Raw genomic sequence first — 15,243 nt, 5'->3', positions numbered from 1 at the left:
TCTACACAGATTTAGGTAATGACAGATCCAAATACAAAATACTTGTCAAAGAAGTACAAAGCACACATCTTCTTACAAGAAAGCACACAAAAGTCAATCAGACCTTTCCAAGGAAAACTCTTACCCCTTTGATTTTGTGCTAGATCGAGGTCTATATTCATAAGATTCATCTTCTGCTCCATTTTGACGCCTGTACCAGTCAAACAAGGTGCGTAATAAGGAGGGGAGACAGTGCTCTGCTACTGAGCTCATAGAGCTTATCAACTGAAAAAAATCAAGAAAAATAGTTTAGCATGATAAAGCAATCTAAAAATCCTAGAATTATAACCATTCTTTCAGATTCGTATTTAACATTAAAAACTGTGTAACGTGTAATTTTACACAATGGCAACTTTATGTATCATTTTCATCTAGGACAATTACTGTAAATATGACTACTCTAAGTCAATTATTATGACAAATTTAATCAAAGTGTTCCAAAGCTCACAGGGATCAGAGAATCCTAAATTTATACAGATAACCTGTATAAAAACCATTGAGAAACAGCAGGGATTTTAGGATGTCCCTGAACGTTGCCGTATGTATCTCTGAAATATATGTACCTTTACATTACAAATGACAGATAAGAGATAATCCTCCTAAACCTTCCAAAACATGCGTCTTTGGTTATTATACAAACAAAAATAAGAGCTTTTTAGATATTCTACTCTACTCTTAATACATTTGACTGTCTAGATCTCAAGCTGTATTTATTTTAAACATAACTCCCCTGTCTACTGCCCTCTTTCAGAAAACCCATATGAGTTGTAAACTTATCTGTGAAAAGGTGGCAATAGGAACCATTATAGAATGAAAACCTTAACATGGTATGAAACTTAAACTCCTGAGGCTTCCTTTAACTTAAACAGAGCTCATCAGTGCCCAGGCTGGGAGAGAAGAATGACTGGAGAAAGACAGCAGAAAGTAGCTATAAACTCCCTGCTGGAAGGCAGCAGGGAGCAAGCACATCCCCAAAACGCTGTCTGGAAAAGGAGAGTTACCATATTGCTCACTGATGCCACATACTCATTACCTCTTCCATCTTTCAGAAAGTTTCAATAGAAGCTACCCTCATGCGATAACTTATCTATTATTCACTATTCCGGAAAACCAAGATCACATCAATGCCATTGTTTCTTTGTCCTCATTTGAAGCATCTTGTTTTTTCAGGTTTGGAGAAGGGATGGGGGCAGGTTAACCATAAGGAAACATCAGAAGGATCTCTTTCAACCATCTGACTCAGCTTGTTCACTGGTCAGCTATTCAAGTCACAAGAAATAAGCAGTATTCTTGGCACTCTGAAAAATCCCTGAATTATAGAAACAAGTGGAGAAACTTCCTGAAAATAATTAAAATCATATTCTTATTCTGTGAGTTCATAAAACATTACATCCCAATATGCAATACAAACTGCATATATTCCAAACCTGAAGAGAAACTAGGTTTCACTAAGAAATTTTAATTAGAATAATGAGATTATGTTTTTCTTGTTATGTCTGTCAACAGGACACTTATTATGTCTGTCCATAGCACACTCACTAACAATGGATTCAGTGGAAAAACTAGGCATGTGTGCCGCAGGAGAGGCACCGACGTTGAGCTAACTGCAAAAAAAGATGAAGGCAGTTATTGCAGGCAACACAAAAACATACAAAGTATTTTAAACACAGAAAAGAAACAGAAGCTAGAAATACTGTGTAGGCTTGCTATAATGCCTTGCATCTTGGAACAAACGCTAAATTTTGAGAATAGCTTCATTCTTATATTAATATACGTTGAAATCTTTCTAACTTGCTTTGGAAACCAAGCATGTTGTAAGCTTGTTCCTTGTGCTCTGATATCCATACAAAATAAATACCCAGTCAACCAACCAGCATACATCAGATTTCTAGAAGCAGACAATAAAAACAGCTCAATTTTACCACTGTCAAGTTATACTGTGATCTGAAATGAAGCAGTGCATGATGAAATGGAACACGTACAAATTAAGATGTTGCTCAAGAGAATTTCTGATGTGGCAGAGGTCTGACAAACTTCCTTGGGAAAAAAAAAAATAGCAAAAACTTGTGAAGATGAGAAGGAGAAAAGGAAAGAAAAATTATGCGGAAATTGGAGACACTTCTGGGCTAATACTAAAACTATCACCCTTCAGTAAGAGGAAGCATCAGGAAAAAAAAAAAGAACTCAAAAGACTAATTTGTATTGATAAAGCTTTGAAAAATCTTCACTGAGATTTCACTAGCAAGAAATACCTGCTGCTTGCATCAGCCTGGGGTACTCAAACATCTGTTGACCTCACTAGCATTCTCCAGCCATGAGCACAAATCATAAGTGAAAATTTTTCCAATATTTTGGAAAAAAAAAGATTCAGCAAACATAAAGAATGAACCGTCCTCATGCATTACTAAACTGAAGACTCAGCATAAATCATGAGTATTTATATGAGAATCAGCACAAAATCATCAGTGTAACTGGTAATCCTTAGAATGAAAGCTAAAGCTAAACTTGCTGAAGAAGGGATCTATCACCAACCACAGGAATCCAAAATGTGTTTTGCCTTCAGAATTTACTGTCAATTTCCACACCCCAAATAACCTAAACCCTGGGGAAATACATTAGTTTCTCTTTTCCTAAAAATAACAAGTTCTCTTTCTCTAAAAATAATGACATATCCAATACGTTGCACAGAGCTACGTTCATACAGCAACTACACACACAACAGGACCAGAACAGATTAAGCCAACACTTAAGTTACTCTGTGCTGTCAATGTAAAATGCCCCCACAAAGCACTTCTACTCCTCTGCCCACCTTCCAAACTGATGGGTTTATTAGTAGAAGAAAAAGAAGGAAGCTGCATTTTAAGCTTTACTAAACATTTTCCTTATGTTTTCCTGCCAGTTTACACAGTATATTAATATTACCAGCACTCATAAACGTTCCAGCAGTTGGGCAATTTACATCATCTTCCACAAAAAGGAGCTGTATCACACATTAAAAAAATTGTCATTGGTAAAGTGCTAAACCTAGAAACTACTGGCGTTACAAAGCATTTTCCTCTTGAAATGAAAAATCTGTTTTACATTATACTTACTTATTTCCTGCCAAGTTTCGCATCCTTAACACTTTAATGAAAAGGCATTGGAATTATCAGGAAGATGAAACCTTTGCTCACATTACAGAGCTGCTAAGCAGGCCATGAGCTATATGCTTATTCTTTTTATTTAAAAGAATATCATACTGCTTGGATATAAATTCAAGATCATCTTATATGAAAGTTATAAGAAAACCCTTTTATTGTAGCATTAAAGTATGCCTAGGTTGAAAGCAGCAATCCAGACAAAGAGAGATCCTGTAACGCCCAAGAGCACAGAGCTGGACTAGTCATCATGACGTCTACTTATATTCCTCGGAATGAAACAGCAAAGCGTGCTCCAGTCTTAAAGGCCGTAACACATTGCTAATTGCTGCACTTAACATACCCACAGCACATTGAGAGGTAAGGAGAAAGAGATGGAAAATTATAGTAAGATGCCAGAGCCCAGATTCCGGCTATGGCCAAAATTCTGATCCTGAAAACATTGCTCGAGTTGTGCTGAATCATGAATAAGCCTGAACCTCAGGGACACATCTGCTTTCAGCAAAGTCACCGAGAGGGCCAAGATATGCTTCTGTGTGATCATAAAGTTTTGGTGTCTTAGGACAAGAGTAGGAAATTGCCAAGCTTGATTCCTACCACAAACAAAAGAAGAAAAATACAAGCTATTTCAGTTTCAAGCTGTACAAGCAAAAGTATTTTAAGAAATGCAATATATGCTCTATAAAAAAATTCCTCTCCGGTAGCTTCTTGATGTGCTGGGAATCATAAAAGGAAAGCACTGGTACTAAAACACTAAAATATTTAACAGTTTAGAAGTGTATCAACATAAAAACTTCCTTCTCATTTTCCAAAGTTTCATCTCTTCTGGCTCAATTTACATTTTTGTTCCAATTAAAACCTCAATGACAAATAAAAGAATTGTAGTATTTGAAAATTGAAAACTATCGATTTTGCACACTCGTATCTACTAGCAGCCCTCTTAGTCTGGTTTTGCTTCCAATAGAAACAACTTATAATCCCACTAAACAGCCATTTTACTTTTTCATGATAGGGACGGACAACACTACACACCTTCCTCCTCCATCCCTCTTCTCATCACTTACTGAGCTGAGAGGTTGAGTGTTAACTAGATACCTTCCTACTCCCAGAGTCTCTCTTGTGTTTCAGCCATACTCCTTTTATTCACAAAGTACAACACTTACTAGCTCAGACACAACATCAGTACAGCTAAAGCCACTTTTTAGACCCAAATTCCTAACTCTGTAAACATCTCTGGGCGAGCCAGGTTGGCCCAGCGACAGCTTTAGCTTCTCTGCTGTGTCACTGGATGCTGTGGCCGTGCACTCTGGATCCCCCTCTCTCCCATACTTTGCCAGTCTCTTTTTACTCTGCAGTCTTCTGCACTCCTGGAGAATTAATCTTAATATATGTTTCCTACACCCAGCAATGAAGAGAAAATCAATCTTAATCCCTTTTGCCAAACAATGTTCAAAATTCCCTATCAAAATTCACAGTTCCCGTCACCACAAGGGAGCCATTCTGCTCTGACTTTCTAAAGTAGTTTTTCAGTACCATTAAAATTCAGATCTCGATGAACCCAAAGTAGTTTACAAATAATAAAAGAACAACATAAGAACTCACACACATACACACACACAATCAAACCGAATTATTCTTAAAGTACTACATTTTCAGGAAAATGAGTTTATTTCTATATTACAAGATTTCAAATGTTCTATGCTTTAATTTTTACTTTTCTTCACTCAGCTTATTTTTAGAATCTATATGTAGTTCAATACATGACTACTAACAATTTCTAAAAAACATCCTTAACTGAGGAAAAATGTGAGGGCGGGGGGGGGGGGGGGGGGGGGAACAAAGTTAGTAGAAAAATTAGTAATATTACTGATTTACTGATTTCCTTAGATCATCCCTACCGTGCATATTATTTAGCGTTTGGTCAGCTTTAAAACAAAATACTGTAGCTACCAAAGAATTTATGCCCTATCCCACCTCACCCATTTTCCTTGCTTACGAGTAAACTTTCATTTAGGAGATAATGGCCTTATAGAAGGTTAGATTAGAAAACATTAAAAGGCTATGGGAGGGTTTTGGTTGTGGTTTTGTTTTTCTTTGAAAAGAAAACTATACATCAAATATTACAAGCTATTATTTGTTTCTCTTTTGGGAGGAGGGAAGAGGTGCATGGATGGCTATTAATCGACAAGTAGGAGCAGGTCCACAGATTTCACTGCAATGTCTAATGCCTATATCCAAGGAGTAATGGAAAGCATGAAACAAAACTCCAGTTACAGAAGATATGAACACTAAACTTCATACAGTAAGATACTATTCAGTAACAGTTAAGAACAGGAACAGGCAATTAATGGGGCTTCACCTGAATGCTGCCTCTCCATTGCAAGGAAGTAGTTACAGGACAAAAACATGCCTATACTATGAAACAATTAGAGATACAGACGATAAACATGAATAAATAGAGCAGACACTTATTCCAGGTACGGTTCACTTATAGTAAGTGAAACAGCCTCACAGTGCAACTATAGACTCAGCAAAGGACAAAGTATCATTTTGAATCTACCTTATGCCTTCTGCCATAGAATCAAAAAGCCCTCAGCAAAAGCCATGTTACTGAAATTAACACTATTTGCTTATAAAAGCAGAACCCCAAACACTGAAACAATAAGTGATATAGGCTGAGGTTACACAAAGCCTGTTAAAAGGAATAGAAATAAATTAAGTCTTTTTGTCTCCTACCATATTTCAGCATCTTTCCTACAGCAGCTTTCATTGCCACCTTCAAATAATTCATCTATTCTAGTAGTTTCTTACTATCACAATCTATGATGGAAAATAAAGTCTAACTAACATTCAAGGTCTAAATCTTCTGATGCTGATTCAGACATGGATATTCCAAGTCATTACAACAGTGGAACCAGTATTCTGCAAAACCAGAGGCCACCTTAATCCAATAAAAACTGCCTTCAATTACGTGTCTCCTACCTGATCAAACTGAAGATCTTCACCTCTTTGAAGAGATCTGGACAAGAGCTTTTCCTGTAAAAAAAAAGAATAAAAAGAAACATGAATTCATAATGCAACTGTTATCAGAGTCCTTCTTCCTCAGTTGTATTACAGAACAAACAAAGAACTTTTAATGTCAGTATCTGCATTATTTTTCAGCTAGAACCCTTTCTGAAGACGTGAAGAATACAGATCTAAAATTAATTTGGTAGTTTAATAGTAGTAACATTGAAGACTGACAGAAAACGTCAGACACCTCTCCCTAACAGCAGGGCCTACAGCAGTGTGCTCAACAGATATAGCTGGTGGTGGGTGCCAAGCGTAACTTAGAAGGAAAACCATTCCCATCTGAATTAAGAAGCACATTCATGTTCATATAAGGCAGTTATTGTAGGCTACAAGGATTAATTTTAAAATGCCTCACAAAGGCAGAGACAATTGTTCAATGCATTTCCGATCTGCACTTTCCCTGAATTGCAATGAAAAATAGCTGGAAAACCTAGTCAAGGAAAAGGACAATGTCAATAATAACTTGCTTTACATTTGGAATAACTTTGTAAGGAACAGAAAAGATACAATATTACTAGAATTTAAGTATCACAATGTTTCATTGCTACCAGTACCATAAGACATACTGCTCTGTTAAAAGCAAAATTAGGTTATATTCCTGACAAAGTAATTTAGTCAGAATTAAAGCATTACGAAAACAAAACACTCATGGCACTTAGGGACATGGTTTAGTGTTGGACTTGGCAGTGTTAGGTTTATGATTGGACTCGATGATCTTAAAGGTCTTTTCCAACCTAAATGGTTCTATGATTCTATGAACTGTAATAGTAACGTAACAGTAATTCTTACTAGTCACTGTTGAGAGTACCAAATTATACAGTTACAAGAAATAAAACTTTTATAGTCTCTTGCTAGGGTATCTTGGAAAGTAAAAAAATGAAAAGGGGAAGGAGGGGGAAAAAAAAGAAGGAAAAAAAAAAAGAAAAAACCAAAAAGACTAAGTCTCATGTACTGGCTCTGAAGGTCAATGATTCCCGGTAAGCTAAGTGCCACAGTAACAGCTTTAAGGGCATACTACAAAGCGGTAAGATATATAAATGCGTGATAAGCTACTTAAAGAAATTTTAAACTACTTTTCACTTCATTTTGATGAGGAAAGCAGAAAAAGCACTCAAGGTAAGGAGTTAACAGCTCATATTAGATTGCAGTAAGCAAACAAAGAGCTTTTATGGAGCAAATTAAGTCAAGTAGTAAGCTAGAAGAGCTGTTAATTTGTCTGGTGTGGGATGTAAAAGGAGGTGTCAGCGGTACTCATAGCCAGTACTGCTCTCAACAGGTTGTGCCTCACTTAACAGAAAATAACTGCTCAGTAGTTTGGTAAGAGACAACACCCATGCTGTCAGGCTGTTGACAAAAAATTAAAAAGTCAATATTGCCTGGCATTTAACACTCGCAAGGCTGCAACAGACAGGCTACGTGTTAAACAGATACAAACTGGGATTGCAGGTACCAAGTCCAAGATTCAAACTGGCAGCTTATTTCTCTTGGCCTAATCATAATCTTGAAAACACGAGACAATTTCTGGCATTTTCAGCTATGAGTGCAGCTGTATTTGGTGTTCAAAAGGACACAATCTCTGGCAACCATTACAGCCTCTGAAAACTTGAATTCAACATTGCCCAGGCAAAAAGCATTTGCCTACTCTGAAAGTGTAACTTGAAATAATACAGGTACCAATTCACAAGTCAGACCATTTTCACTTTCCAAAGAAACCCACTTAATTGCCTAAGAAAACACTATCATTTATGTACAATTCCAGTGTCCCTAAATAAAAAAAAAAGATTTTAAAAAAGAAGGTGCTTTCAGGAAAATGCGCATTTAATATTCTGAAATAGTTCTATTTGTTCATCAACTGATGTATAAGCCTTTCACTGTGTATTCAAAGCAAGGGGGAAAAGGTTTCAGATACTGAAATACTGATACTTTTTTGAATCTTACAAATTCATATAATTTTACGTGTTGTCTGTTCAAAATACTGTTATGAGAACTGACATTTTGCAGCAGATACTAAAAGCTCCAGAGAGCACTTGCAAATCAGAATTCCCTTTTAACTAGAATTCCTCCCTCCCCCTTTTTTATAAGGAAACACCCATTGTAGGTGAATTCATGTTATCTGTACTATGCCTTTAGATAAACTGCACAAATAATTGTAATCTTATCTATAAAGCAGCAACGTGAGAAATGTTCCACCCTATATAAACATCGTATATTGCTGAATAAGCTGAAGGAAAATAACTAGAAAAATATTTCCTGAGAAGATGGAGAAGTGACTTTCCTGTAAGAAGATGGTAAAAAGTCAGGGTATCACCTATCACACAATGCCCCAACATGCCACATTTCCACCATGGTACTACAGAACTATTATAAAGGTGAACAAATACTGGGTTTATCATACCCATTGCATGTGTCTAAACCCAGAAGCAGCTAAAGAACGATAACAAATCAAAGAGAACTCAGATAATTAAGTCTGTAGATGAAGAAGTTGAAACCCATGTCAATAGATAGCAAACTATTTTTAAGATAGTAGCAAACTATTTTTCAGATAGTTCTGAAAGTTTAGCTTCCCCCCACATTCTATACTAATTGAGACACTTCTGTATATCAAATGTTGATACAACTTTTAAGATTTTCAGTATCAGAAAGAATGAAGCCCTTACAAGTTCATAATCCTCTCTATTATTTTTCCTCAGGATTAAAGAAAGGTAAATATCCCCATAGTTAATGTAACACCAACCACACAAACGTGACATGACCAAATAATACTCTTTAACCCAGTCACAGGTTTATCAAGGCCTTTGAATCATTTGTATGTATTTTCTTTCAATGTCTTTTTCTAACTCTGCTTTGTCATGGCCCCAGTCATCTCACATGACTTACAAAAACCTATCCAACAGCATAAAGTAAAGGTCTGGAAGCTTTCACTGAATTAATAATTTAAGATTTATTTTCCTGGCTTCCTGAAGTTCAGAGAGAGATGGAAATAATAGGTCTACATTTATCTTTTACAAGTGAAATGAAAAAAAAAAAAAAAAAAAACAACCCACTATTGAATTAACCAAAGAGCAGTTTGCATCCATTGTGTAAAGCAGAAATGTCAACATATGGCAGGCAGCAGAGATCAGGGTGTAGGCAGTGTGTGTGCTGGGCAAACAAGGGCACCGCTGGAAAAAGGTACCACCCGTTGGCCCCTCTCCAGCGTTCACCGGCACCGTCCTTGGTGGCTAGCGCACCTCAGCAGGGCACCTCAGGTGACCGCAGCAATAGTAGCACACTTGTTTCTGCCCTCCAAGCTGCAAATAAGGAACCAGACAAGCGATGCTGTCTTGCCTCCCTTGGCCCAAGCGCTGCGTCCTTGCCCCAGCGTCCGAGTAGCAGACGAGGAACGCTGCACTGAAGGAATGCGCTGTGCTAAATTTTATAGATATCAGACAAGCTTTTGAAAGCACCTTGGCCACACTTGCAAAAGTGTGCAGTGCTAGTCTGAGCAATGCCTAGTTTCTCCATGATGTTTCTCTACAAAAGACTTAGAAGAATTGATTTAAAAACAAAATGAAACAAAGGTGTTTTAATTTCATTTACTCACTAAAAGGATGATCTTCCTTCCTGTGGTTGCTCTCTACTTGAAACATTTATTTTAAGCATTTGCAGGCAAGCTCTTTTCGTAACTTTGGAAACTCTGCAGTATTAACAATTTTGCAGGCAGAGAACTCTTAATTAAATCAGTGTAAAGAAACTACTTTGTTACTCACTGAGTATCCTAAGTAAATTCACAGCCAGAGAAACCACTTAGTTACTTTTTAAAATCGCAAGTCAGTTACTCTAGAAACTCATACTTTTGGCCAAAACCATACCAACCCCTCACCCCGCAGCTGCTGTCTTGATCTGAAATTACTGTTTTTAAAAATGTGTTTATTTTATTTTTTTAAATTCGTTTTTGCTCCCCTGCTGACATGTTCATCTTCCAGTTTTAAAAAGTCTCTAGCTCCTAACTTTAATTGGTCTGGCTCCAAATTCTCTCCAACAGCTTCATCCAACAGCCTAGCTTCATCTAACACATTAAAGATTTATGTAACACTATATATATTCTCGACATAAACTTTATTATTTGTAGCCAAGTCATCCCACAAAATCGAACCACGCTAAAATGAAAAAGGGCTTTCCTCTCTTCCTTTAAAGCCTTTTCTCCAATCTCAGTACCATTCCTGTGCCCCTTCGGCCTTTTATCTTTCTTTTTAAATGTCATACACTAGAACTGAATAGTCAGTATTTATATCAAATACTATGTACAAAAATAAAACCCCTTTAGTACTTTAGTACTTCCTTTCATTCAGACACCTCAGGACTCCCTTCCACCTCTTTCTATTACACAGGCTCAGGTTGTTGCACTTCTCCACAGCTTCTAGCACCTCTTTTAAATTGCCGGGTTTTGATACAGTCCTTCCCTCCCATCAGTATAAAATAAGGAATGTCGGCTATACGTGCAAATTTACAAATGACTGCATTGAAATATTTTGTTTAAAGGAATTCAACTTAGCAAACGAACCCAGACAGAACTGTTAAAAAGACGTTTACAAATGATTACTCCACTAATATTTATTGTTTCTTATTTTATCCCAAAGCATACTGTACACACACAAAATAGCAATTTCAGAATCTTACTAGTAAAATATCCTAACTAACATAGGCTTCATGCAATCACCATAGAACCTCAGAAGACAAAAGAGCTGGGAATCACTCTTCTTTGAAACGTGCATTATTTCACTAGTTTAATGGGTTTTCTAATTTTTAATCTGGTAAGATGTTTTGATTTTGTACGGTTAACAGATTTTAAAACATTTGTTTAACAGTAAAGAGCGTAGCAGCCTGGGACTGTTGTTGGAGTATTAATCTGGTCTAGGGGCAAGTTTTGCAGCACAAGTGACCTGCAGGGCTATTACATTTACCTTGCTGCCAGTATTTTGGTTAGGAGATTTAACTCCAAACTAGCTGTGTCTACAGGAAAAGCCCTCTTCAGCATATCTGAATCACAGGCAGTCTATGCCACTCTGGGCAAGCGCTACCCTCCCCATGCATTTAGCAGATGAATGGAAAAGGGGCTGAGGGAGAGGCAGAGGGAGCGGCATTCCCAGCAGTAGGCACGCAGACCACCCCGAGTGGAGCTACCTGCTTTTCCACCCACAGCATCACCACCCCCACAGCTCTCCTCTCCCTTCTTAACCACGTACCCTTCACCATTTGCATGCCCCTTTTCCTACAAATATTTCTGTGCTTCCTTATCAAACTCTCCTGAATACCTAACTCTCTTGGATGTCTATAAGCAAACAGACAAGTCATGTTTAAGTTGTAGGCTTGCCTAGTACACAAACACACACACATATATATACACATACACAATGTATAACTAAGTAGGTGCATATAAAGAAATGTTTCCTTTTCCTCAGCCTTTGATCTACTTGTTTTAGTTGAAGATGATCCAATCAGTTACACCACAGAACATGTTTAGTCCCCATTTTGTGCTGTTCTGGACTGCTGCTTATAACATTTTTCCCAGAGTTTCAGAACTGGGGTCCAAGTGCTCACCTGTGCCTTTTTCTGTAATACAGTCATTCACAGCAATAAAGGACACTTCTGCAAGCAGCAGCTGCAAACAGAGGCCTTTCAATTTAGTTGACTTTCTAGTTAGCATTTCAAATTCTTCTATCTTTTGCCTGTAACTAAAAGAACTTAACTTGAAGATTTCAACACTCAAATTCATTGTATGCCAAATCTATTTTATGTCCTTGACCTATTTTGTCCCAAGAGATGGGATTTTGTCCCAAAAGATACAGAGATTACAGCCCCCTGCATATATGTAAGGAACTAATAAAACTTTAAATTGCATTCAAACAAAATAGTTGCATGTATTTAGAAACAAAAATTTTTGTATGTTGCAGGAAGTATTCCTGGCTGAACAAGGTGCAAAACATCCTATAGTGCTGCAGCTATAATACAAGGATTTCTGCCAATTCTGAAATCAGTAAGCCTGTCCCATACATTATACTCTACCTTCAGATGACTAGAAGAAATGAGAAGAAAGAAGCGCCCCTATGCAAAAGCAAGAAGGTAAAAATTAGGGAGAGGAAGAGATAGTGAAAGGACCTGGCACGCGTCGGGTGGCAGTGGGCGTTGACACAAGAAGGAGAAATGGAGACACAAGCATTCGAGCACGTGCCCTTCCAACCCCAGAATCAGGCCTCCTTTCTCAGGGGGGTGACCAACAAACAAATTCTTTTAGGAACTACTGAAGTATGATGGTTACAAGGAAGAAAAACATCTGAATTAAGACTGCCAACATATGCTCAATTCAACAGGTCAAACACAGCTTACTGTAAAGCTCATTCTACATAGTCATACTCTTTGATGTGTCATAGTCATACTCTTTCCATACTATTGGAAAATAAGATGCTCTTACGCAAGCATCTGTGTCACATCCTGCATGCACAGGATGATGTGCTGGTTTTGGCTGGGGTAGAGTTAATTTTCTTCATAGTAGCCAATATGGGGCTATGTTTTGGATTTGTGCTGAAAACAGTGTTGATAATACAGAGATGCTTTTGTTACTGCTGAGCAGTGCTTGCAAAGAGTCAAGGCCTTTTCTGCTTCTCACCCCACCCCACCAGCGAGTAGGCTGGGGGTGCACAAGAAGCTGGGAGGGGACACAGCTGGGACAGCTGACCCCAACTGACCAAAGGGATATTCCATACCATATGACATCATGCTCAGCATATAAAGCTGGGGGAGAAGAAGAAGGAAGCGGGGGACATTCGGAGTGATGGCATTTGTCTTCCCAAGTAACCGTTACGTGTGAAGGAGCCCCGATTTCCTGGAGGTGGCTGAACACCTGCCTGCCCATGGGAAGCAGTGAACTAACTGCTTGTTTTGCTTTGCTTGCGTGTGCGGCTTTTGCTTTACCAACGAAACTGTCTTCATCTCAACCCAGGAGTTTTCTCACTTTTACTCTTCCAATTCTCTCCCCCATCCCACTGGTGGGGAGTGAGCGAGCGGCTGGGTGGTGCTTAGCTTCTGGCTGGGGTTAAACCACGACAGAGGACTATGTGACAGCAGCAAATTGTAATGAAGGTGTGCATCTGTCCCGTTTCTTACAAAATTTGAGAGGTATGTAGGAAACAAGGCAGGGCAGTATGGGATGGATAAACTTATTTTTATAGCTATTTAAAGCTATTTGGATGAAATGGGATACCTAGAACAACAGTTTACTTGATAGCATGCCCACGATATAGCATAATCTTGACATCATGCCTTGGGCGTAGCAGAATCATAACTACCTGCCACTACACAAAGTTATGGGGCTATTAGTATTTTAAAATTAAAATAAAAATTAAAAAATATATAAAATAAAATAATCTTTAAAAGTTTAAAATTGCTATTATATCCAGTAAACTTCTGATTTTGTAAAATGATTACTTGGGGGGGGGGGGGGGGGGGGGGGGCGCGCTATACAGACAGCGCTTCATGAATCTTCACCACTAAAATTAAGTTAAATACTAGGTGGCCGTGAGGGTTTTCTTCCCCCAAAAGGCTATATGCATCCTTGAATAAAAGAGACTGAAAAAATTGCACTACAAAATATATTCAAAACAGATTTACTGTGAGATTTAAAGGAGGAAGAAAAGCACAAGGACAAGAACATTGAGGAACTGAGCAAAGTCAAGAACGTCAGAAGCTACATTACCACATAGAAGGCATTACTTCTGTATTACGTTATACCTGTAAAAATAATACTATTTTAGAGAAAGTTCTGATCTGATCACTGTTGCAATGCACTGCATATGACCTTTACAGGTCATATGTTGAGACTGGAGGGTGCCTTTGCATTTCCCATTGAAATTTACCATCAGGATGGTAAATCAATTGTGTAAAAAACCCCAAACCCCACACCTTAAAGGGATACTAATACTAACTCATAGCTCAAACAAACTAAGAAAAAAAGAAAAAATCACAACTGCGTGAAATTTCCAAGTTAAAAAGAATCCATTTATTTCAAGATCATGCGGTCTGGATCACCAACAAAATTTTGCATTTTGCCTAATCTGCAATATGTACTGGCTACTATGTTCTTCCAGGTGTTAGTGTCATTACTTGGGGAAAAAAACCAAATGCATCTTTTCTTAAAAGTATATTGTCAAAGTATTATTTCAAAGAAACAACAACAGAAAACACCTTGCAGTGTTAATGAAGGAGCATTTTTTTTTCTTGTTGCCATTTCCTTTTGTAACTTCACAGAACTTATGAATACTAAGAGGTCTTGTTTCCTATAACCACTACATAAGTTTTAACGGAAGTCAATAAAACGTAATCTAGGTTGCAAACCTGTTTGCAGAAGCCTATTTATTCTTGAAGTAATCCCTTTGAAAAGTCAACAGTATCTGCAGATGGTTTTTTTCAGTAACGATACATATGATAAATCAGACTATTTCAGAAAAAAAGCAGGACCATTTCAAGGGATACTATGAAAAAAAAAGGACTCACCAAAGGTTCAGCCATTACAACTTCAATTTTCTTTTCAGCTTGAACAGCAAATTCAGCAAAGAGGCTTTTGATGACATACTCGCCAGGTTTGACATCTGGATCAATAGTAATGTTAGACATGATGATGCCTCTCTTTTCCCAGGTGGAAACAACACTTGGAGAAACTCTGCGTCTATTTACTCTGCTGGGTGGCGTGGAGGCTATAGAAAAGAAGAAAAATAAAGAGCAATAAAGCAGAGCTTCTAAACACAGTGCCTGCCAATTCTTTACTTTCCCATCCACCACACGGATGTATTTACACAGGAAATTCTGTAAACCAGAAGAAGGAAATAACTAGCTATAACATCCAACAAGAATTACTGGTTTTTTTTGATTAGGTGGGAAATTCTACTCTAAAGATAAGTTCCATAAGGGTTTATAATGTAACTCATTTTTGTTATTGATAAAACACAAAACTGTCTTATGC

General features: G+C 37.7%; 1 protein-coding gene across 6 annotated transcripts in view; it reads right to left on the bottom strand.

The window, feature by feature from the left end:
• Positions 1–15,243, bottom strand: part of FRYL (FRY like transcription coactivator) — a 148,319-nt gene that overhangs the window by 92,938 nt on the left and 40,138 nt on the right. For all 6 annotated transcript variants that reach the window (XM_075709549.1, XM_075709550.1, XM_075709551.1 and 3 more), the window contains exons 2-4: positions 14,778–14,977; positions 6,159–6,212; positions 125–264 (exon numbers count right to left, since the gene is read on the bottom strand). In XM_075709549.1, coding sequence (XP_075565664.1) covers positions 125–264; positions 6,159–6,212; positions 14,778–14,977 — 394 coding nt within the window. The remainder of the gene's footprint in view (positions 1–124; positions 265–6,158; positions 6,213–14,777; positions 14,978–15,243) is intronic.

The sequence above is a fragment of the Pelecanus crispus genome, chromosome 4 (assembly GCF_030463565.1).
Source record: "Pelecanus crispus isolate bPelCri1 chromosome 4, bPelCri1.pri, whole genome shotgun sequence".
Classification (NCBI taxonomy): Eukaryota; Metazoa; Chordata; class Aves; order Pelecaniformes; family Pelecanidae; genus Pelecanus; species Pelecanus crispus.
The sequence above is the reverse complement of the archived record's forward strand: the minus strand, read 5'-3'. Positions and strand labels throughout refer to the sequence as shown.